We start from the raw sequence: 24211 nt of genomic DNA on the forward strand, positions 1-24211 counted from the left end.
CATTTATAAAACATGTATGTCTACTAGGAGGCTAAAGGTTAGCACTATATTTAAAAAGAGTTACAAACAACAATTAGATGATGCTTAAAGCTGGTTTATTTAATAAACATCCAGTTTATTTCCAATTTGGATCAAATTATGTCTGATTGAAGGACTGATGTAATGGTAAGTTGTCCGCTGCTCCGCTTTGAATATTGGTAAGAACTTGACACAGAGATTACTTAATGGATTTTAAGCAAAATTGTGCCTTAGTTCAAGAACATATTCATCAGTTGTTTTTATGTTTTTAGGCTTTTTTTCCCTTTTCAATTTTCACAAGAATTGCTAGTTCCCCTAGAGTTTTGGCCACCTCAACAATCAAGTGATTCCCTATGAGCAAGCAATGAGCGACAGTGGGAAGGAAAAACTCCCTTCTAAAAGGAAGAAACCTTCGACAGAACCAGGCTCTTAAAGGGACAGCCATCTGTCGCGACTGGTTGGGGTGGGGGGAGTGAAAATTAAAAAAGACAAAAAAGCCAAAGTGATCATTATTGGAGCAGCTTAATTAATTCTTGCAATGTAATCTGCTGTTAATGGCTTTTTACAATCCCTGTTTGTGTTTTTGTCATTTTTGTCCGTGGTTGAAGCAATGCTGGAGATTGATTCTCTATGATCTTTCTGTTTTGAAGGCTGCTGAGAGACCACAAGGTTTGGTCCCCGTTTGCTACTCATGTCAGGGAGAACTCTTAGAGAGGCCAGGACTGAAAAAGGGGTGGTGGAGAACCTCCGAGGGTGTTATGCGCTGGTTTGGATCCAATGCTAACATCTCTTTGATTAGGCTGACAAATACAGTTTGGATTTTTTCCTTGCCCCACATTATACTCAGCATTGGTCCAAGGTCATCGAGGCACTTAAGTGTTATGGATCGAGTGTCGTTGGACTGATAATCTGTTTCATCTTGAAATTGTTTTTCGGTCTTAAATGTCCAGCGTTGTCCGTTGTAGTTGTCTTTTATGAAATAGTTATCAGTGTAAAAGCCAGAGTCTAAAACATGATCTGGTGGCTGTCCCTGGGTCTGTATGATGAATTTCAAAACATCATAATCATTTCTCCCAGGGTAGAAAGGATACCCAGTAGCAAGCTCCACAGCTACCAGCCCCAGGGACCACATGTCTATTGCTTCATTAAATAGACTACCAATCATAACCTCAGGTGCTTTATAACCAACCGTCCCCACACAGTCACCAGGAATCACTGTAGATGCGGGACATGCAATGCCAAAGTCTATAAGTTTGACTTTGATGGGACACTCATAGCGGTCCACAACCATTATGTTTCCAGGTTTGAGGTCAGCATGCACTATTCCCACAGAACCCAGGTGGGACAGGGCATTTGTGAGTTGATGTAAAATTGGCCTGATTTCGCTTATGGGGAGACCCTGGTTTTCCGGGTCCTCTATGTAGTCCCACAGGCTTTGGTCAAGGAGTTCAAAATTTAAGCAGATGCGGTCACCGTCGATGAAAAAGTCGTTCCATTGAACAATGTTGCATCTATCTGCATCCAAGCCTCGCAGCTGCTCCAGGATGAGAATTTCCATTTTTGCCTGTTGGAGAATTTTAGGGTTATTTTTGTTGACTTTAATAGCAACAACTTTGTTGGTTTTTGTATTGCAACATTTGGTTACAATACCAAAGCCCCCTTCTCCAAGGAAACCCTCGACCTCGTAGTGACCTCCCAAAAGGGTCCCTTTAGATATTTCAAGATCATCTATAGAGGAGGATGTGTTGGCTGATGCGTTGACGTATTCTTGTTGAGAAAATTCTTCTGAGTATTGGGAACTGCAGCTGATTTTCTGTGATTCTTCTCTTTTGCAACTAGAAGGCTGCTGAGAGACCACAAGGTTTTGTCCCCCTGTGCTACTCATGTCAGTGCAGGGAGAACTCTTAGAGAGGCCAGGACTGAAAAAGGGGTGGTGGAGAACCTCCGAGGGTGTTATGCGCTGGTTTGGATCCAATGCTAACATCTCTTTGATTAGGCTGACAAATACAGTTTGGATTTTTTCCCTGCCCCACATTATACTCAGCATTAGTCCAAGGTCATCGAGGCACTTAAGTTTTATGGATCGAGTGTCGTTGGACTGATAATCTGTTTCATCTTGAAATTGTCTTTCGGTCTTAAATGTCCAGTGTTGTCCGTTGTAGTTGTCTTTTATGAAATAGTTATCAGTGTAAAAGCCAGAGTCTAAAACATGATCTGGTGGCTGTCCCTGGGTCTGTATGATGAATTTCAAAACATCATAATCATTTCTCCCAGGGTAGAAAGGATACCCAGTAGCAAGCTCCACAGCTACCAGCCCCAGGGACCACATGTCTATTGCTTCATTAAATAGACTACCAATCATAACCTCAGGTGCTTTATAACCAACCGTCCCCACACAGTCACCAGGAATCACTGTAGATGCGGGACATGCAATGCCAAAGTCTATAAGTTTGACTTTGATGGGACACTCATAGCGGTCCACAACCATTATGTTTCCAGGTTTGAGGTCAGCATGCACTATTCCCAAAGAACCCAGGTGGGACAGGGCATTTGTGAGTTGATGTAAAATTGGCCTGATTTCGCTTATGGGGAGACCCTGGTTTTCCGGGTCCTCTATGTAGTCCCACAGGCTTTGGTCAAGGAGTTCAAAATTTAAGCAGATGCGGTCACCGTCGATGAAAAAGTCGTTCCATTGAACAATGTTGCATCTATCTGCATCCAAGCCTCGCAGCTGCTCCAGGATGAGAATTTCCATTTTTGCCTGTTGGAGAATTTTAGGGTTATTTTTGTTGACTTTAATAGCAACAACTTTGTTGGTTTTTGTATTGCAACATTTGGTTACAATACCAAAGCCCCCTTCTCCAAGGAAACCCTCGACCTCGTAGTGACCTCCCAAAAGGGTCCCTTTAGATATTTCAAGATCATCTATAGAGGAGGATGTGTTGGCTGATGCGTTGACGTATTCTTGTTGAGAAAATTCTTCTGAGTATTGGGAACTGCAGCTGATTTTCTGTGATTCTTCTCTTTTGCAACTAGAAGGCTGCTGAGAGACCACAAGGTTTTGTCCCCCTGTGCTACTCATGTCAGTGCAGGGAGAACTCTTAGAGAGGCCAGGATTGAAAAAGGGGTGGTGGAGAACCTCCGAGGGTGTTATGCGCTGGTTTGGATCCAATGCTAACATCTCTTTGATTAGGCTGACAAATACAGTTTGGATTTTTTCCCAGCCCCACATTATACTCAGCATTAGTCCAAGGTCATCGAGGCACTTAAGTTTTATGGATCGAGTGTCGTTGGACTGATAATCTGTTTCATCTTGAAATTGTCTTTCGGTCTTAAATGTCCAGTGTTGTCCGTTGTAGTTGTCTTTTATGAAATAGTTATCAGTGTAAAAGCCAGAGTCTAAAACATGATCTGGTGGCTGTCCCTGGGTCTGTATGATGAATTTCAAAACATCATAATCATTTCTCCCAGGGTAGAAAGGATACCCAGTAGCAAGCTCCACAGCTACCAGCCCCAGGGACCACATGTCTATTGCTTCATTAAATAGACTACCAATCATAACCTCAGGTGCTTTATAACCAACCGTCCCCACACAGTCACCAGGAATCACTGTAGATGCGGGACATGCAATGCCAAAGTCTATAAGTTTGACTTTGATGGGACACTCATAGCGGTCCACAACCATTATGTTTCCAGGTTTGAGGTCAGCATGCACTATTCCCACAGAACCCAGGTGGGACAGGGCATTTGTGAGTTGATGTAAAATTGGCCTGATTTCGCTTATGGGGAGACCCTGGTTTTCCGGGTCCTCTATGTAGTCCCACAGGCTTTGGTCAAGGAGTTCAAAATTTAAGCAGATGCGGTCACCGTCGATGAAAAAGTCGTTCCATTGAACAATGTTGCATCTATCTGCATCCAAGCCTCGCAGCTGCTCCAGGATGAGAATTTCCATTTTTGCCTGTTGCAGAATTTCAGGGTTATTTTTGTTGACTTTGATAGCAACAAATTCGTTGGTTTTTGTATTGCAACATTTGGTTACAATACCAAAGCCCCCTTCTCCAAGGAAACCCTCGACCTCGTAGTGACCTCCCAAAAAGGTCCCTTTAGATATTTCAAGATCATCTATAGAGGAGGATGTGTTGGCTGATGCGTTGACGTATTCTTGTTGAGAAAATTCTTCTGAGGTTTGGGAACTGCAGCTGATTTTCTGTGATTCTTCTCTTTTGCAACTAGAAGGCTGCTGAGAGACCACAAGGTTTTGTCCCCCTGTGCTACTCATGTCAGTGCAGGGAGAACTCTTAGAGAGGCCAGGATTGAAAAAGGGGTGGTGGAGAACCTCCGAGGGTGTTATGCGCTGGTTTGGATCCAATGCTAACATCTCTTTGATTAGGCTGACAAATACATTTTGGATTTTTTCCCAACACCCCCTTATCTTCAGTAGTTGTTCAAGGTCATCGAGGCACTTAAGTTTTATGCATCGAGTGTCCTTGGACTGACAACCTGTCTCATCTTGAAATTGTCTTTCGGTCTTAAATGTCCAGTGTTGTCCGTTGTAGTTGTCTTTTATGAAATAGTTATCAGTGTAAAAGCCAGAGTCTAAAACATGATCTGGTGGCTGTCCCTGGGTCTGTATGATGAATTTCAAAACATCATAATCATTTCTCCCAGGGTAGAAAGGATACCCAGTAGCAAGCTCCACAGCTACCAGCCCCAGGGACCACATGTCTATTGCTTCATTAAATAGACTACCAATCATAACCTCAGGTGCTTTATAACCAACCGTCCCCACACAGTCACCAGGAATCACTGTAGATGCGGGACATGCAAAACCAAAGTCTGTAAGTTTGACTTTGATTGGACACTCATAGCGGTCCACAACCATTATGTTTCCAGGTTTGAGGTCAGCATGCACTATTCCCAAAGAACCCAGGTGGGACAGGGCATTTGCGAGCTGAAATAACACTGGCCTGATTTCTGTTACTGGGAGAACCCGGTTCCTCCGGTACCGCATGTACTGCCACAGGCTTTCATCGAGGAGTTCAAAATTTAAGCAGATGCGGTCACCGTCGATGAAAAAGTCGTTCCATTTAACAATGTTGCATCTATCTGCATCCAAGCCTCGCAGCTTCTCCAGTATGTAAATTTCCATTTTCGCCTGTTGCAGAATTTCAGGGTCGCTCTTGTTGACTTTAATAGCAACGACTTTGTTGGTTTTTGTATTGCAACATTTGGTTACAATACCAAAGCCCCCTTCTTCAAGGAAACCCTCGACCTTGTAGTGACCTCCCAAAAGGGTCCCTTTACATATTTCAAGATGATTTGAGGTGAAAGTCATCTTGACTGAAATGTGTTTGTTTGCTCAGTGAATTGGTGAGAACGTTTAAAAAAAATTTCAGTGACTCTGAAGAGGTTTACAAATACTTTCAAATATAGCTCTGGTCGAACGTTTGAAGGCTGCGAACAAACTGACTAAAACTTGCTGCTCCTGACCCCTATTTATAGAAAAACTTCAAAGGCTCAAAGGCATGTGCTTGTGACATCATCACATGTCCTTGTGACATCATCACATGTCCTTGTGACATCATCACTCTTCATGAATCAGATTGTCACATGACATTTTAGAATGGGGATGTTTTTTTTTAAAACCGTTTTCAAATTTAACCCTCTGTGGTCCAGGGTATAATTGGCCGTTCTTGACTATTTTTGATTTTACCTCTATATTTCACCTTTAAAATATGTTTTTCTTGCCTTATTTGGCACCATTATTTTCAGCACAACCTCAAATATCTCAAAGTCAAAGTCAACTTTATTTGTCAATTCTGCCACATGTACAGGACATACAGAGAATAGAAATTTCGTTACTCTCAAACCCTAGATGAAATAGCAAATGAACATTTAAATATAAGAGAGTGATTAAAAAATGCAAATAAAATAATTAAAAAGTAAAAATTTAAATAAATACAATACAATTTAACAAGAAAGCTATGCAATATACAATATACAATATTCAGGTAAGGGTAAATGACATTGAGTGTAAACCAGGCAGAGTAGTGCAAATAGGCAAATAGTGCAAATGGAGATCTAGTAATATACGGTTAGAGATAGTATAACAACAAAGTCTTATGAGGTAATGGCAGTCCAATGCTCCACAAAGTGACTGGTAACTGGTGCAGGCCAGTGAGTGAGTCAGAGAGTGTGTGTGTGTGTATGTGACAGAGTTCAGTGAGACCATGGAGGAGAGGAGGGGAGAGGGGGCAGAATCGGGAGGGAGTTAAGCTTCCTGACAGCCTGATGGATGAAGCTGTCCTTCAGTCTGCTGGTCCTGGCCTGGAGACTCCGCAGTCTCCTCCCTGACGGCAGCAGCTTGAAGAAGCTTTGCATTGGGTGCGTGGGATCAGCCGCTATGCAAAGGGCTTTTTTAGTGAGACGGGTGCTGTAAATGTCCTGGAGGGAGGGGAGAGAGACACCAATGATCCTCTCTGCAGCTCTCACTATGCGTTGGAGGGTTCTATGACAGGACGCATTGCAGGCTCCAAACCACACAGTGATGCAGCTCGACAGGATGCTCTCGATGGTGCCTCTGTAGAAAGTGTACATGAGAAATTTGAGTTATTGTTTTCATTTTGGTATACTATATTAGCACAGTTGATCTAAATTAATAACACAATAAATTGTGTGTGCATCTCCTGTTTTGTCATGGTTGTATGTCCCGGTTCGTGACAGGCTGCATGAGCTCATCTGGTGGGAGTGTAGTACTGTAGAATTTCAGGCATAAAAACGTGGTTTTCACAGACCTTGTCACAGGGTCTGAGTTGGAAGATTTTGGTAAAGCTTTGTCCCTGAGGTAGTTGAAAAACCCCAGTTGGGTAAAGCGTTTGGGTTTTTTTGTTAACAGACATGCTTATCTATTTAGTTGGTGTTATTTTTTCAGCTAAATTTTTTAGTGCAATTAGCACTTTCAGCATCAATCCATAGCAATGTGTTGTATTTTTCACATTGTCTGTGTGTAAAATACATATGTAAGCATAGATTACACAAAGGATCCTGCACGCCAAGCTGGATACAAATAGAAATCCCTGGAAACAATTCTTTCTGCGCTTAAGAGCAGCTTCCTATTGCAACGCTGGAGGATTTGTCACCATTACTGGATACGCTGCAGAAGCACAGCAAAGCAGTGACTGTGTGGAGTCGAAAACTATTACACCAACTACACTACACAGTCACCCACATTACTCCCTCCAACAGAGGTGGACAACGTCTTTGGGACAACGTCACAGAACACAGAAACGTCACAGGGCTTTGGAGCGTGACGTTACATGAGGCGGGCCACGCCCCCTGCCGCCATCACAGTAGGCCAGACAAAGGATACAGCTTCAGCTATGGTACGTGTTGTGTAGTCGGTTGCAACGTTAAAGCTCACGATCGTGAAGGCAAGAAACTGGATTAATCTTTTCATCGTTTTCCATCCTGGCGGCAACGTGAGGGATCCCATGTATCCACCAAACAAAGACGCCAGGCATGGATTGCAGCGGTGAGACGAGCGGATATCGAGTTCCGTGCAATCCCCAGCTTTTTGTTGGTTTGCTCGCGGCATTTTCTCTCCGGTGAGTTCTAAAGTAATTCATATCACTATCCGATTGTTGAGTCTGACGTCACTAGCCGTGTCTGGGCCTAAACTCTGCTGCAGGTCCATATATCAAATGATCACTGTGGCATTACTGAGAGTTAAAACACTGTCTTAAGTCTTTCATCTTTAATAAAATTATCAGCGTTCTGCTCTACCAGGTGTAACAACTGAGTTAAACATCCAGGCATCCATGACAATGGAATTTATGACATATGAGTTAGAAGTTAGCAGCAAGTTAGCTCGCTAGCTTCTATCTAAATACAATATAGCATGTCCTGACTGCGGGGTTTTGGAAACAAATTAAAACGTACAGCTTTCTTATCACTTCCAACATAAATGAAGACAGAAAACTAAACAGCAGTGACATTTGTAGGGTTACTGAACTTGGGCTAGCTGGTATATAATGATGTGCTACGTGACCGCTAGCGACACAGCTATGTTAGCATAATATAAACACGCTAACTTTTTTTCCACTCGATAAAAGTTAACGTGAGTGTTCTCGGTGGTCAGGAACAAATGTAATCGCATGGCAGGATGCTGTAAAAGGACCAAACTAAAAGGCTTTTAGTGGGGGTTTTTTCAATGCGCTGCGGTCATAGATAATGAGATAAAACATGCTAATGTGTGATGCTGCAGAACCACGTCATGTCGACTGAATAGCTTTTGATTTGGCATTATTGCAGGCAAACCAGCATATGAAATGGATGTAACAAATCCAGTGGTGATGGGAGTGACAGCGTCACGGAAGCTGAAGGGCAGACGAAGGACTGTGTGTGCAGTCAACAGGGCAGAGCAGAAATAAACCGGCTGTTGGAGGAGAACAGACTGCTTCGAGCACAGTTGCAAAAGACAGAGCTGAATGAAACTTTCTTAAAGGACGATACCGAAAAAGTAAGATATTACACTGGACTATATTGTTATGCAGTCTTAATGTCCCTCTTCAACACTGTCAAAGATTTCCTGCCAATATCGAAGAAACTGACAGGTTTCCAAATGCTCTTACTCACACTAATGCGTCTGAGACTTGATCTTCCAGTCCAGCATCTTTGTCATCTATTCCATGTGTCGCACAAAACACTGTCTTCTGTCTTCACCGATACCGTTGATGTTTTGGGCAGACTGACAGAAAGAAGGATGACCTCAAAAAGTGATATAGTCCAGACAGAGCTTACAAATGATGGGCCATTTGCTAAACCTGCAGCACACACTGCTTTCTATGTGAAAGAACCATTCTGTGAGAAAAACTCTACTGCTCATTTGATCTATGACCTCTGAAAAACAGTTCATGATTTCCATTACTATTCAATTATATAAAAAAAGTACATTCCCTGGGTTATACAGCACTGATATGCAAAGCTTAATTGTATATCTGTAACTCTAGAACTGCAGTATTTATAGTTTTCTTAGTTTAATATTTCAATTTCATATTCTTCTTCTAAGTATAAAATCCCTTTTGTTATATTTGTCTCGTTAATTTAACTGAAATACACTGAAAATTGCTCACAAATTAAGGTTTATGTGTCAATACAAATGCAGGTTTTATTGCTGGGAGCTTCCCGTGATGCACTGACTATTTCTTCTTCCATGACACTAATGTTTTGTCTTTGCTTCATCATTTATGTACTGTACTGTATCCCCAGTTTTCCAGCGAGGGCTGCGTACATTTTGATTGCATTAACGTTTTTATCCAGCCTTTATGTGCAAGCTTGAGCTGCAAAATTCAAATGTAGTTACTGACAGGCCAAAGTGCAACAGGGAAGAGATTAAATGGGATCAAAGGGAGTGGCATTATAAATTCCTTCCTTCCTGAGATTCAAATCCTCCAATCAAAACGGTGCCAGCAATGCAAAGACAGATTTCTTTAAAAGATTGGACACAATAACAAAGTCAGTCGTTTATTTATTAAAGCACTGTTAATAATTTTAGTTGCTGCTATTTCAAATAAATGTTTGGTACAACAAATTTCTCCGTGTTCTGTCTCAGGCTTTATTCGGGCCCTGGTACTAGAGCTATGGTCTGTTCTTGAGTGCAGCAGTGACGACATCAGAGTGGTCCGTCCCAAACCAACTCCCATTGACCCCACAGATAGGAGTTGCATTAAGGTATTGTATGTATGTGCGTGCGTGTGTGTGTGAGAGAGAGGGAGAAGGAGAAACTTCCTGGAGCCCACAATGCCCCAATTTTTAGATATCTACATAATAGTACAGACACAGATCTCTTAGAAGTTTTGCTTTTCCATCATGTTTTTAGCTCACTGGTTACAAAGGTGTTTAAATTGATTAAAATTAAATTGATTCCAATTATTATTAACCCAGGACTCAGAATAGTGGTCCATGTGTTGCTGTGATACCAGCAGCCATGTAGAAAATTCACTTGTGAATATTCATATTTAAGAAACTGGCAATAGTGATTTTGTTAACAAGAAAGGCTTTTTGCTGATTGGTTTATGGGTGTCTGGGCAAATAAGCCTTACTTTCATAAGACTGCATTTTTAGTTATGTTTTTGGCAGAATTTCTCTCAGGAAATGTCAATGGTTTATTTAAATTAAACAAGACATTCTACAGGTTGAATAAAAACACTCAGACTGTTGTTCAAGGTTCAACAATGAAGACGTGCACGGGTGGAAGCTCGAAGGAGATCCACACCCGAGGCCTTGCAGTCAGATTTATTTATACAAAGGGACAGTTGCATTTCCTGTTTTTCAAGCATATTTATCAGCATGTGTGTGTGTTCTGTGTGTGTGTGTGTGTGTACGTGACAGGATGTAATGGCATGTGATACACAAATATATGAGCATTGCAATACATTCGAAAGCTTCATAACGGAGGTATCTTTTAATAATAGACATCTGCAGTTTAAACTTTAAGAGTTACTTCTAATGTCCCTGTGAAATATATGAACATTCTGAAGCATGCTAAGTAATAAAACCTTAATGCATAAGTGAATAAATCATAGTACAACTTAAATTCTTCTAACATTCCCTCCTGTTGTTCAAATATTTCATCTGTAACTTTATTGAGTTCAGTAGACAATCACTTGTGAAACATTTTCAATTGCCACGTCATTGACTAAGTACAGACGGAAACTACACATAGTCGTCATCTTCTTCACTGTCCGGGTTCTGATCGCTGTCATAGGCTGCGGGATTATGCACTGCTACATAAGCATTAACGGAATGAGCTATCATATTTGACACCATTTTCTTAAAGCAGGGTATTACACAGGTTGTGAAAACACACATTAATAAGAGTAAGGAGGCAATTCCAACAAGTCCTTTAATCAACAGGGACCTCCACCATCCGTTCAATAACCATGTTAACCAATCTTCAGGATCTAATATTTTGTCTTTTTGTTCTGCATTTCTAATTTGTTTCAGCACGTTTAGAGCGTCGGTCATGTTAGGTGAGTGTATGTTGTCTGGAATGTATGTGTTCTATCGTACACATAGCGGTACCAAGCGTTGTTCATCCAGGGGTGGTCATGGTCCTGTGTCAGGTCACATAGGTGTGAATCGTCGTGTGTCCATCTTTTACTGTGGGTGATCTCTTGGTCTTGTTTCCATAGGTCGCAGGGGTTGGTGCCATTGGGGTCAACACCATATCCTCTTGGACAGTAGGGATTGCAGGGGTTGTCCCTGCAGGCTATGTCCATGCAGATGGCGGCGAGTGCTGTAAACACTGAGATGATGAATAGAAAACACAGGGTTATGCATATGGTCAAGTAGCAGTTTTCAGACCAGTTCTGGGGGTTTAAGCGATCTCTCCATTGTGGGCTTCTGGGGGCTTCTTCTTCTGGGCTGCTCGTCTGCTCCTCCTCCAGCTCCTCTAATTCCTCCATCTCCATCTCCATGTCAGGCATCACGATTGGTCCCCACACCGGGCAGGTAGGCTAGGTTTGAGTCAAGGGAGCGATCTTCCCGACTGCAGCCTCTTTAGGCCTCCCGTGTGGCGACCCCTGGCCAGAGGAGCGAAATCACCTGTGTTGCCACCTGTGACCCTACTCCCCACCAGGCGGTACACAAAGAGGTTTGGAGAGAGCTGGAGTCTATGTGTTGGGCTCAACCTTCTTAGTGTGACTCTGGTGTATCCACGACGGCCTTTCAGCTATTTTGCAGGCTGTAGGGGTCGTCAGAAGAACCTGATAGGGGCCTTCCCACCTTGGTGTGCTCCAGCTTTTCCGCTGGAGGACCTTGATCAGGATCCAATCACCTGGCTTCAATCTGGAAGAAACTGGAGAAGAATCATCCGGCAGTTGGTTGTTCAGTACTATGTCTTTGTTTTTTTAACAGTTCAGTCATCCATTCTGCTAGTGTGGTTTCTCTGATTGACTTGTCTATGGGTTCGCTAGTTAAAGGTCATCCAGTTTAGTGGACGTTACCATTCCTCTGTTTTGCCATATCTTAGCGAAATGATGAACTGCAGCGAAAACGTATTGGCTGTCAGTGTGGATGTTTATTGCTTCGCCTTTGTGTAGCTCACAAGCTCTAATAACAGCAGTTAGCTCAGCACTCTGGGCTGAGTGAGAGGAGGTGAGGGGCTCTGCCTCTATTACAGTATCAGTTGTGGTTACTGCATAACCCACACGGCTTTTCCCCAAGCTATCTTTTGCTGCAGAGCCATCTACAAAAACGTTCTTGTAGCTTTGCTGTGGTGTGCTATAGATATCTGCTCTTGGTTTCGTGTCCTCATCTAATTTTTGCATACAACAGTGTTGTTCACCATCCTCCTCTGTGGGGAGGAGAGTGCTTGGGTTTGGCTGACCACATTTCTCGATTGTGATGTGCGACTGTGACAATAGGATGCCTACATATGAAAGCTGTCTTGCATGTGTCAGATATGATAGATTTGCTTGCAGTAGGATCGAGGTCACAGCGTGTGGCACCTTGATAATCAGGGTGTGTCCGAGGATAAGGTCAGCGGACTTTTTCACTGCTTCCGCTGCAGCCGCACAAGCTTGCACGCACGACGGTAGTCCTGCTGCTACTGAGTCTAATCTGCATGAGTAAAATGCTAGAGGCCTTTGCTTCTCGCCAAATGCTTGAGTTAGCACTGCTCTCATGTAGCCTGAGCCTCCGTCTACATGCAAATAGAAAGGCTTGTCATAGTCTGGCAATGCTAAAACTGTACGTGTTTGTAGCGCAAGTTTTAGATCATGAAATGCTTTTTCTGCTTTTGGTGTCCACTCTATTTTGTCTTTTAGAGCTAAGTGTTTGCCATAGATCAGATCCTGCAGAGGCTGCACTAAAAGTGCGTATTCGGGAATCCAGCATCTGCAGAAATTACATAGGCCTAAATAGCTCATCATTTGCTGCTTTGTGAGAGGTTTTGCTGCGTTCTGCACTGCTAGTTTTCTGCTGTCTAACAGTGTCCTGCCCTCTCCTGTGAGTTTGTGGCCAAGGTATGTAACTTCCTGGCTCCAGAGCTGTAGCTTGTGTTGTGAGACTTTGTGACCCTGTTCTGCCAGATGTCTCAATACCTTCAAAGTATTTGCTTTGCAGTCGACCTGCGTGTGTCCGGTGACCAGGATGTCGTCTACATATAATAGGAATTGTCCTGGAGCAGGCAGAGTGCAAAAAGACATAGATTTCTTTAAAGCTTCTGCATACAGGGTGGGGCTGTTTTGGAAACCCTGTGGTAGCCTTGTGTAGGTGTATTTTTGCCCATCAAATGTGAAACCAAACAACCCGCGTGAGCCAGGGTGCAGTGGTACAGAGAAGAACGCGTTTGATAAGTCTATCACTGAAAACCACTGTTCTTTCCGTGTCACTTGATTTAAGATGGTGTGAGGATTGGCAACTACTGGTGGAATTTGCTCAGTTATCTCGTTGATGGCTCTCAGGTAATGTACAAGCCTATACTTTCCTGTGTTTGCCTTTTTAATTGGGAAGATAGGCGTGTTACAAATTGTTTCATTTGTTTTTACTAATATTCCCGCTTTTTCCATGTCTGCAATCACTGGGCGAATTCCTGCCTTTGCTTCTGCAGATAGTGGATATTGCGGCTTCATTGGTCTGTGTTTTGAAATTACCTTTACTTGTATTGAGTCAGCGTTTTTTATCAGGCCGACATCTGTTGGTCCAGTGGACCATAGGGATTTTGGCAAGTTTGCAATGTCTGTTTCATCTACAGGTGCCAACAGCGATCATTCTGCCCTCTCAGTTACAAGGCATGTTTAAATAATTTCTTGTTTCTCAAAGAATTCACACATTTCACTCATCTTACATATTTCAACTTTGAAGTTAAAGTTTTCTTATTCCATCTCTCTCTCTATATATATATATTTAAACTTTGAATTGCTCACAGTTTACAGCTCTAAAACTGGGCATTGCCACAAATTTGTTTCCAAACCGACAAAATAAAATAATCAAATAAAACAAAAAACAAAAACAAAACATACATGAGTCAGGACACAAAAAGAAAAATGCTGCTACTGAAACAGAGCAGAAGTGTGAGGGAAAACTGAGCTCACATTCTATCACTCATACAAATAGTAAGCTGTTCTTCATTGCGCATGTTTGTGTTCTTAGCCCGGTTTAATCAGTCTCTATGCATTAATCTCCACGAGCTTGTCCTTGTAAGGTTAATGCATTTTCTGCTTGTCCAGGTCTGTTTTGCTCCTGAAGAAACACAACTAAGACATTTTCATTATTATCCTGAGTACTTAAACTACCCGTTTCCCTCTCTCTGGTCAGAAATACCAACTTATGTTATGTGTATAAGTGTAAGCAGGTCTTCAGTACTTTTCCTATGCATGTTAATGTTCAGTGAGTGTAAGCTGCTTTCTTCATTGCCTCTGCATGTTATAATCAGGTGTAATTCATGCATCTTTTCACTGATTTCTTAATTCAAAACCATCCCACTTCTGATTCTTTCCAAAAATAATCTCACATGTAACACTTTGTGTATGTGTGTTTTCTATTCATTGATAGACTGCTCCCTGTGCAGCTTCCGCTCGGAAACAAATAAATAAAAACGTTTAACTCGCTCATTAGCTTAGTAGTGTCCACATATTTAAATCAGCTTCTCAATCTTGTAGCTTTAGCTGTTATCTACAGGGTTTGGCTTATTAGTTGTCATTATAAATGTGCTCTACATCTCAGTAATATTTATCTAGGCTAAATGACAAGTTTTCAAGCAGGTTAAGTGCCTCTATGCACCTAATTGGTTTAGATATTGCCTTTATTTTCTTCATCTCATATGTCATTATACTGAGTTTGAGCAAACCTTAAACTTGATGCAGACTACTTCATAACAATTATCCATCTCACATCATACTGACTAGGATACTTCTTGTCATTAATATTATATTTTTATTAATATTATCATCTTTTTCTTTCTATATAATGACAACAGTATATTACAACATTTATCAGTGTAAATCACTATACTACTACTGAGCCAATTTAATAGTTTAGGATCATCTTACTCAGCAAACAGATAATTTAGTATTCATCCAATCTGTACAAATTTGCTTTTTCTCTGAACAGGTTTGTGCCTACTTTTTAGACTGGTCTTCTGTTTGCCTCATCTCCGATCCAACCTTCAGTCACATTCATTCTCTCTGTTGCCTGTCGAACCAAGTAATTTATTATTTTTTTTGTTTCTATATTTTATTTTGTATCCATCAAGGGCTCTGGGTGGGCTGCAGTCCCACCCGTCATCCAGGCTGGAGACATTTACCTTTTCACACACTTTCCTTGGCTGAACAATGACACAGCCTTAATCTACCTTATGCATCTCTCTTTTTATAGAAAAGGTTTTCATGTGAATGATTTCCTTTTATTTATTTTACACAATCTGGGCATGATCGTCATGCCAACTATATTTCATTGTTTAGTTCTGTTTGTAAGGTTCCTCTTGTAATTTTTTATCTAAATTAGCTATTGCTGTTGGATTGCATTTTCCTTCCCAAGTTGAGTCTTTTAGTGTCTTAGGATTTCTCCAACGATTAGCACTTATCTGTCCGGCGCCTGGACATTTTTTCCTCTAACCATTGTTCATCTGCAGTTAATTCTGGTTTTGTTTGTTTATTCCCCATTTTTCCTTTATTTTGTTTTTTCTTTACACTTTAGATTTTATTAATAGGAAGACAGAACTGTGTAACTTTCTCTGGTATGAGAATCAGGGGTGGTTATTAAGGCAGCCTTCTACCCTTGTCCTATTGTCAGGGGCGGCCTTAATTTTATGCGATGAAGCGCAACCTTCTCCCTTTATCACCAGTATATCAGTTATCACAGGATTACAGTAGGAGTGATGTAGGGTCCTAATGTCCCTTGTCAAAATACATTCACGTCCTTATTACTCACACAGATAACTTCACAAACGCGGCGTATTATTTCTTATCTACTGACACATCCTCTATTTTAGTCCCAGACTAATTTATTTAAACTGCCAGCTTCTCGAAACGAGTCTCCTGGAGACTGCCAGTTCCATTTGAAAGAAGCGAGTTCCACTATGGCTACCAGTCTCTGTAGACGAGCCTTTACACCTCAGGACAGTGTCAGATAATGAAACGATATTATCGCGATGTGTTTTGAGTGTTAATATTCACCTGGCTCCACGTTTTAAGTGCCGGTCAGAGATTCCCCCTCGTTCCCAGGACCGTGGACCACTTTGCTAAGGAACGCTGGCCAACCCCGAATTCACGTAGTTGGTCTTTACTCCTTTGTAGAAAGGAGGCTGTCGACAGACTTCAGCGCGGGCTCTCCACGATATCAGGGAACGACGAGGTCACTCTGTTGGAGCAAAATTAGCCCTAATTATTGGTAATTAACGTCCAATAATGTCCAATAATGTCCACTAATGTCCACTCCGGCTCGAAGGACCATTTTAATGTCAATGGTTTATTTAAATTAAACAAGACATTCTACAGGTTGAATAAAAACACTCAGACTGTTGTTCAAGGTTCAACAATGAAGACGTGCACGGGTGGAAGCTCGAAGGAGATCCACACCCGAGGCCTTGCAGTCAGATTTATTTATACAAAGGGACAGTTGCATTTCCTGTTTTCCAAGCATATTTATCAGCATGTGTGTGTGTTCTGTGTGTGTGTGTGTGTGTACGTGACAGGATGTAATGGCATGTGATACACAAATATATGAGCATTGTAATACATTCGAAAGCTTCATAACGGAGGTATCTTTTAATAATAGACATCTGCAGTTTAAACTTTAAGAGTTACTTCTAATGTCCCTGTGAAATATATGAACATTCTGAAGCATGCTAAGTAATAAAACCTTAATGCATAAGTGAATAAATCATAGTACAACTTAAATTCTTCTAACAGGAAAGCTTCAACAAGCTCCAGCGTGAGCCTGTCTGTGTGTGTCTGATGCTTGGCCTCTGACAGCAGCCAAGTCATCTCTCTCAGAGAGACTAGCCAAGTGAATACGGACAGCCAGTGATGTGTAAACTGTGTCCTGCCACAGGCGACTTTAAAGTCTGCCTTATCAGTGGGTTATACATATATGCTGAGGTCAAAGGAAAACTAAATATACACACACCAGCACTTTGGTGAATTAACTCGAGTCTTTGCTTTAATCTGTGCTAAGTACAGTAGGAGGTTTGGTAGTACATATGAAGATAAGTTCACACATGCACAGAAACATCAGAAGACACATGAAAGTATAGATATTTCTATTTTAGAAAAAAAAATCCATCGTATCTTGTTTTTTTCTTTACGTTTCTTTGAAGCTGTTTAATATAATCTAAGTTGTAGCTCGTTTGTGCAAGTGTCTCTCTTTTTTTCCTTTGATGCTTTTGATGATATATTTTCCCTGTTCTACCAGACCCAGTGAAAAATGCAGGGAGCTTTCCTGTAGTTTAATATTCTTCAGGCTGCAATAGGTTTCTGCTCAACCACTCTGCTCAGAATATATGTCTTATTCAGTTTTGAGAGTGTGGTAAACCATGTTTTATCTTTGCAATCATAAATTCTTTTTACATTTTGTTTTGCTTTGAATACTACAGATATTATTTGTCATATTATCGGTAGTGTTTGTAGTTGAATAGTGTTATATTATTATTATGTGTTAGGATTTGATCAATCCATGACGTGCACAAATGCATTCACAATGGTCTTTAAAAGCAAATACATTTTTTCTCTCTAACAGCTGCTGTATTTACTTTCCTCTTCAGTCCTTCCTGTACTTGGTCAACCTCCTCTCCTCTTCCCAGTCGGTGTGGCAACTGCTGGGCCGACAGTCTTTGGCCAACAAAAGCGAATACACCCTGAGGGAGATGCCAACCTCCATACCTGTAAGTGTTTTTCTTCTTCTTCTTTTCCACACACTGCAGTTTTTTTTTGTCATCCATCTGAGGGCATGTTTGCACTTTTTATTTGGCCTCCAAACACCACCCACCCATTTGTTTTACTTCAAACGCATTCAAATAAACCCTCTCACACTGAGACTGATATACGTTCTCCACCTTACCCATTGTAAATTTCCACACAGTTTTCGTTTTGCACCCTATCCGGTGCATTCTTGTTCAAAGCCTCTCATTTTACTCCACAGGATTTGATTGACAGACTGATTGCCGTGAATTCGGATGGGAAGATTCATTCTCTCTTCCACTACGAAGAGAGTCACACATTCGGCCTAAGGTGGGATTCATTATTTTTTTCATATTACTTAACATCAGTGGGGAAGTAGACGATATCAGATTATCACCTGGTGACTGCACACACACTTCAGCCTCTGGCAATAGGAGACTGGCATGGTGACGTAATCGGCCTTAAAATGCGGCCTTTAAGGCTGCAGACCCTGAATTGGGATACAGCCTCTGAATCGCTGCATCTTGTAGCTGTGTCGTCTTAAATTGGTCATGTGATTTTGACGCGCCGGCGCGTCCGGCAACCCCAGAGGTTTAACTTAATATTTAAGTGTCTCTTGGTTTTAGACTAGTTGTTTAGTCTAATTTGATGTTTTAAACCAGAAAAGGAAGAAGAGGGCTTAGAATTACAGGTAAGAACTGCTCAGTGGTATGTGATAAACTGTAAATGTAAAGCTTACAGGTCAGTCCTCATGTTTTTAAATCAGATTTTGAGTCTGTACATGGCACATTATGCTTTTGCATGTTGTGAAATGTGCTGCAAAACAAACTGAGGTAAACTAACTGGTTTACTGTGATGGATTTAAAGTGTGTGTGACTGGTGCGCAGTGGCTGTGGTGCTCACGGTCAGAGTTCAGTCACAAAGAGGGTAACAGAGATGAATTTAAAGTTAAGGTGATGGTGCTTAGATTCATTCACAGACTGAAACCTTCACACCAACTTTATCCTGTGTCTCTTAGTTTTAGACTAGTTGTTTAGTCTATTTTGATGTTTTAAACCATATCACAGGGTTTTTACTTCACCATTTACGGGGTTTTAACAAGCAAACAAAAGACAGATCGTGATGTTTGAAAATGTTTTGGAAATATTCTTTAAAGATTAGATGTAAAATACGCAGAGGACAAATTCAATTGGTTTATTAGTTTATTACATAAGTTGAAAAAAAGTTAAACAAGTAAATAAAGAAACAACGTAAAAGAAAAGTAAACAAAACAAATCGGTAAATAAAGGAAAATGGTAATAAGAAGGGGAAAAAAAAGAAAAGAGAAAACCCCAACAATCCCCTCTGAGCAAGCACTAGGCGACAGTGGGGAAGAAAAACTGCCTTTAAACGGGCAGAAACTTCCGGCAGAACCAGGCTCACGAGGGGCAGTCAACTGCCGGGACTGGTTGGGGTGAAAAAAGATGAAGGAGAGAGGGAAGAAGTGTTAGGAGAGAAGGGGAGAGGAGAGGTGAAAATTAAGATGGAACAGAGGTGGAGGGAGACGAGGTGACGTCAGCAGTAGAAAAAATAGAAAGAGTAGAAAAAGCAGGAGTGTCCCTCCTCCAGAAGAAGCGGAAACGTTTTTTCTTCTTTTCCATGAGCTTTTCCACGACCACTTTTTTCTCTAGGATGAGGGTTCTCAACTGATCGGTTGTTTCTTCAACTTCCTTCTCAAGTTTCTGGCATCTTTGCTCCATTTCTTTTAATAGATTGCACTTGTCTGTATTTTGCTGTTGTTTTTCCTTGTGCATCTTTTCTAACTGCTCATTTCTTCTTGTGATTTCTTGAAGCTTACGCTGCAGGTCTTCATTTATTTTCTCTTGTTGCTGCTTTTGTGCAAGCATTTCAGCGTTTTCACACTTCAAGTTGTCTGAGTTCAACAACATCTCATTAATGACCTCTGAGTGTTTTTTCGCCATTTCATTGATCCTACGCTGCATCTTTGAACGTCGTTTTTCCAATACTTCTCCTTCCAGTTCAGGTGTTCTGTCCTTCATTGTATTAATTTGTTCAGTTGTAGATTTCTTCTCTCCAAGTCCTGGAGAATACGTTTTTTTTCTTTTTCCTGTTGCTCTTTCTCTTGAAGAAGCTCTTTATTTTTGCACTCTGTTTCATCCAGCCTGACTGGATTTGGATTTATTGAAGAAGGACCACCAAAATCTTTGTTCTATTTGGTGTACATGTTAAGAGTTGCTGGACTAACAGTTGGTTTGATTTGCTTCAGAGAATCCTCAAAGTCTTTTATCTTAATGTTGCGCACCTCAGCAGCAGCTATAACACGGACTTGTTCTGGTGCCAACTCTCTTATTGGGCCAAGTGCAGCATCTTTGGCTAATGCTGTCAAATCGCTCCCTGAATATCCTTCAGTCACTTTTGCAAGACAGGACAGTTCGTCTTGGCTCAGTGGACTCCCGTGCGTTCCCAAAAGATTTTTCAGCAGCGTAAATCTTGTCTTCTCATCGGGTAAGGTCACATATACTCTTTTTGCAAAGCGCCTTAATATTGCTTCATCGAGCTCCTGGGGCCTGTTCGTTGCTCCCATTACAAGTACTCTGTCATCCTTTCCTGACTGCAACCCGTCAAACTCAATGAGGAACTCAGTTTTTAAACGGCGAGAGGCGTCGTGCTCCCCCTCCCTCCTTTGACAGAGCAAGCCGTCCACTTCATCGATGAAGATTACTGAGGGCTGTCTCTCTCTTGCAACTGCAAAGAGTGCTCGTACGAGCTTCTCGCCTTCTCCCACATATTTGGAGGTCAAACTAGCAGCACTGATGTTGAAGAATGTTGCATTAGACTCTGCAGCAACTGCTTTGGCGAGCATGGTCTTCCCATTTCCTGGTGGGCCAAATAAAAGCAAGCCACGTGCAGGAGCTCTCAGACCAGTAAAGAGATCAGGTCTTAAGGCAGGAAGGATGACAATTTCTTGAAGTGCTTGCTTTGCCAGATCCTGCCCTGCGATGTCATCAAATGACACAGTCGCTCCACTGTATACAATTTCATTTGTAATTAAGCTGACCAGTTTACTGTCCACATTCTTTTTCATATCCCTCTTCGGGGGCTGTTTCACAGCTGCCGGTCTTCCATTCTGAGTTTTTCCCACCCGAGCGGTTTTCTTTGCATCAGTTATTCTTAATGGAGGTCTTACAGAAGTGGAGGGTCTGATGGTGGTGGAAACACCTGCGGGTTGACTTTTAGGAACTGACTTTGGCTTACTTGCAATTGTTTTGGTCGACATTTCTCTTGCGCGACTTCCCCCCTGTTCACAGTCATAACACGGTAAACTAGTCATAAACGAAAACGTTTAGGCTATTTATCGCATTTAAAGGTCTTTCTTTGGGACAACGTCACAGAACACAGAAACGTCACAGGGCTTTGGAGCGTGATGTTACAGAGGTTTACAAATACTTTCAAATATAGCTCTGGTCGAACGTTTGAAGGCTGCGAACAAACTGACTAAAACTTGCTGCTCCTGACCCCTATTTATAGAAAAACTTCAAAGGCTCAAAGGCATGTGCTTGTGACATCATCACATGTCCTTGTGACATCATCACATGTCCTTGTGACATCATCACTCTTCATGAATCAGATTGTCACATGACATTTTAGAATGGGGATGTTTTTTTTTAAACCGTTTTCAAATTTAACCCTCTGTGGTCCAGGGTATAATTGGCCGTTCTTGACTATTTTTGATTTTACCTCTATATTTCACCTTTAAAATATGTTTTTCTTGCCTTATTTGGCACCATTATTTTCAGCACAACCTCAAATATCTGAAATTTGAGTTATTGTTTTCATTTTGGTATACTATATTAGCACAGTTGATCTAAATTAATAACACAATAAATTGTGTGTGCATCTCCTGTTTTGTCATGGTTGTATGTCCCGGTTCGTGACAGGCTGCATGAGCTCATCTGGTGGGAGTGTAGTACTGTAGTATTTCAGGCATAAAAACGTGGTTTTCACAGACCTTGTCACAGGGTCTGAGTCTAAGATTCAAATTGTAAACACACAAACACTCAGGCTTGCTGCAAACCTTAGCTGATCCCCCGTGGGCTTAATTTACTGCCATTGTTTACGCACCATTGTAATTGCTTCTCTAGTTTGGCATTACACTTTAATTATGGAATGTAATTATATTTTGTCTATTTTTAGTTGTGGCATTGTGTTGTAATTAATGAAGGGCCTGCACACTCCAATATCAATTTACAATTTAAATTCTCCACAGCATGTTTAACTACATTATGTTGTGCCTTTCCAGAATCCCAGATTTACTTACACATCTCCCTTTATGATACATTAGTACTACATTTGACCTAAACCTTTTCCATCCTTTTTCCAAACTCTCATTCATTTTTTACCTGATAACCAAAAACTGTGATAGTGAAAGGCTGAAATATTTCTAGGGGTATGAGATTTCTGTGTGTTTTCTGTAGGTGAGCAGCTGCGAGAAGTTTGGCTACGGGGTGATGGTGACACAGGTGGCAGCAACTGCTCCGGGAGTTGTGGCTCTGCACAGTTCAGGTACTATTGCAGTTATTTGGACACAACAAACACTTGTCAGCTGTGATGCTTAAGGCTTATATTATAAGTTGTTGTTGTTGTTTTTGTGTTGTCGGTATAAAGGAGACTTAAGGCAGCTTAGGGAGAAATGTATTTGTCAAACCGTTTTTGTTTGGGTAAGAAAGAGTAAGAAGAGGCGTTCTTTTTTGATAAATGGATTCACATATCAGTTGTATACTGATACTAGGTTTATCCATATGCAAAAGGCTCCAGGAAATACCGTACTCTTGTCAAAAGAGGTCAAAAAATGAAGCTAGTGAACAAATATTTTAATCCTGCATTCTTTCTATTGGCTAGAAGGGGCGACTCAACTGGTTATGGGAAAAGAAGTCTGATTACTTATCAGCCCTTCGCTTATAACAGCACCGCTGCGTTCTGAAACCTATTCTCTCCTATGACTTTACCCACGCAAGAACAGTTCCCTGCTGTGTTGAGCAGCGCTGGCTGTGGAGCACTCATGTGTTCCATGATGTGACATATGTTTGTGCCATCGATAAAAAGGCAGACTGACAGAAAGAAGGATGACCTCAAAAAGTGATATAGTCCAGACAGAGCTTACAAATGATGGGCCATTTGCTAAACCTGCAGCACACACTGCTTTCTATGTGAAAGAACCATTCTGTGAGAAAAACTCTACTGCTCATTTGATCTATGACCTCTGAAAAACAGTTCATGATTTCCATTACTATTCAATTATAAAAAAAAAAAAAGTACATTCCCTGGGTTATACAGCACTGATATGCAAAGCTTAATTGTATATCTGTAACTCTAGAACTGCAGTATTTATAGTTTTCTTAGTTTAATATTTCAATTTCATATTCTTCTTCTAAGTATAAAATCCCTTTTGTTATATTTGTCTCGTTAATTTAACTGAAATACACTGAAAATTGCTCACAAATTAAGGTTTATGTGTCAATACAAATGCAGGTTTTATTGCTGGGAGCTTCCCGTGATGCACTGACTATTTCTTCTTCCATGACACTAATGTTTTGTCTTTGCTTCATCATTTATGTACTGTACTGTATCCCCAGTTTTCCAGCGAGGGCTGCGTACATTTTGATTGCATTAACGTTTTTATCCAGCCTTTATGTGCAAGCTTGAGCTGCAAAATTCAAATGTAGTTACTGACAGGCCAAAGTGCAACAGGGAAGAGATTAAATGGGATCAAAGGGAGTGGCATTATAAATTCCTTCCTTCCTGAGATTCAAATCCTCCAATCAAAACGGTGCCAGCAATGCAAAGACAGATTTCTTTAAAAGATTGGACACAATAACAAAGTCAGTCGTTTATTTATTAAAGCACTGTTAATAATTTTAGTTGCTGCTATTTCAAATAAATGTTTGGTACAACAAATTTCTCCGTGTTCTGTCTCAGGCTTTATTCGGGCCCTGGTACTAGAGCTATGGTCTGTTCTTGAGTGCAGCAGTGACGACATCAGAGTGGTCCGTCCCAAACCAACTCCCATTGACCCCACAGATAGGAGTTGCATTAAGGTATTGTATGTATGTGCGTGCGTGTGTGTGTGAGAGAGAGAGGGAGAAGGAGAAACTTCCTGGAGCCCACAATGCCCCAATTTTTAGATATCTACATAATAGTACAGACACAGATCTCTTAGAAGTTTTGCTTTTCCATCATGTTTTTAGCTCACTGGTTACAAAGGTGTTTAAATTGATTAAAATTAAATTGATTCC

The 24211-nt window shown here is 41.2% G+C and overlaps 2 protein-coding genes and 2 long non-coding RNA genes across 8 annotated transcripts in view; 2 read left to right on the forward strand and 2 right to left on the reverse strand.

Annotated features, from left to right (window-relative positions):
* Positions 1–5806: 5806 nt before the first annotated feature.
* On the reverse strand, positions 5807–9622 carry LOC309688250. Its single transcript, XR_014271021.1, has 2 exons — positions 8653–9622; positions 5807–6598 (listed from the first exon to the last, which is right to left on the reverse strand). It is a non-coding gene; the product is annotated as an uncharacterized lncRNA (long non-coding RNA).
* LOC309688232 (protein broad-minded-like) overlaps positions 7326–24211 on the forward strand; it is an 85725-nt gene continuing 68839 nt past the window's right edge. Inside the window, exons 1-7 of one of the 5 annotated variants that reach the window (XR_014270993.1) lie at positions 7326–7622; positions 8329–8536; positions 9629–9747; positions 17758–17902; positions 18160–18248; positions 22394–22481; positions 23895–24013. The gene's annotated coding sequence lies outside the window, so the exon portion shown is untranslated. The other 4 variants (XR_014270994.1, XR_014270996.1, XR_014270995.1 and 1 more) reach the window with 4 other exon arrangements.
* On the forward strand, positions 11884–13796 carry LOC309687042. The gene is made up of 3 exons (XR_014270610.1): positions 11884–11900; positions 13423–13484; positions 13775–13796. It is a non-coding gene; the product is annotated as an uncharacterized lncRNA (long non-coding RNA).
* LOC309688223 (spastin-like) lies at positions 18255–22373 on the reverse strand. The gene has a single exon (XM_082503804.1). The coding sequence runs from the start codon at positions 21247–21249 to the stop codon at positions 20128–20130; it is 1122 nt and encodes a 373-aa protein (XP_082359930.1). The 5' UTR covers positions 21250–22373; the 3' UTR covers positions 18255–20127.

Source organism: Aulonocara stuartgranti (genome assembly GCF_965226115.1).
Source record: "Aulonocara stuartgranti genome assembly, chromosome: 14".
In the NCBI taxonomy this organism is placed as follows: domain Eukaryota; kingdom Metazoa; phylum Chordata; class Actinopteri; order Cichliformes; family Cichlidae; genus Aulonocara; species Aulonocara stuartgranti.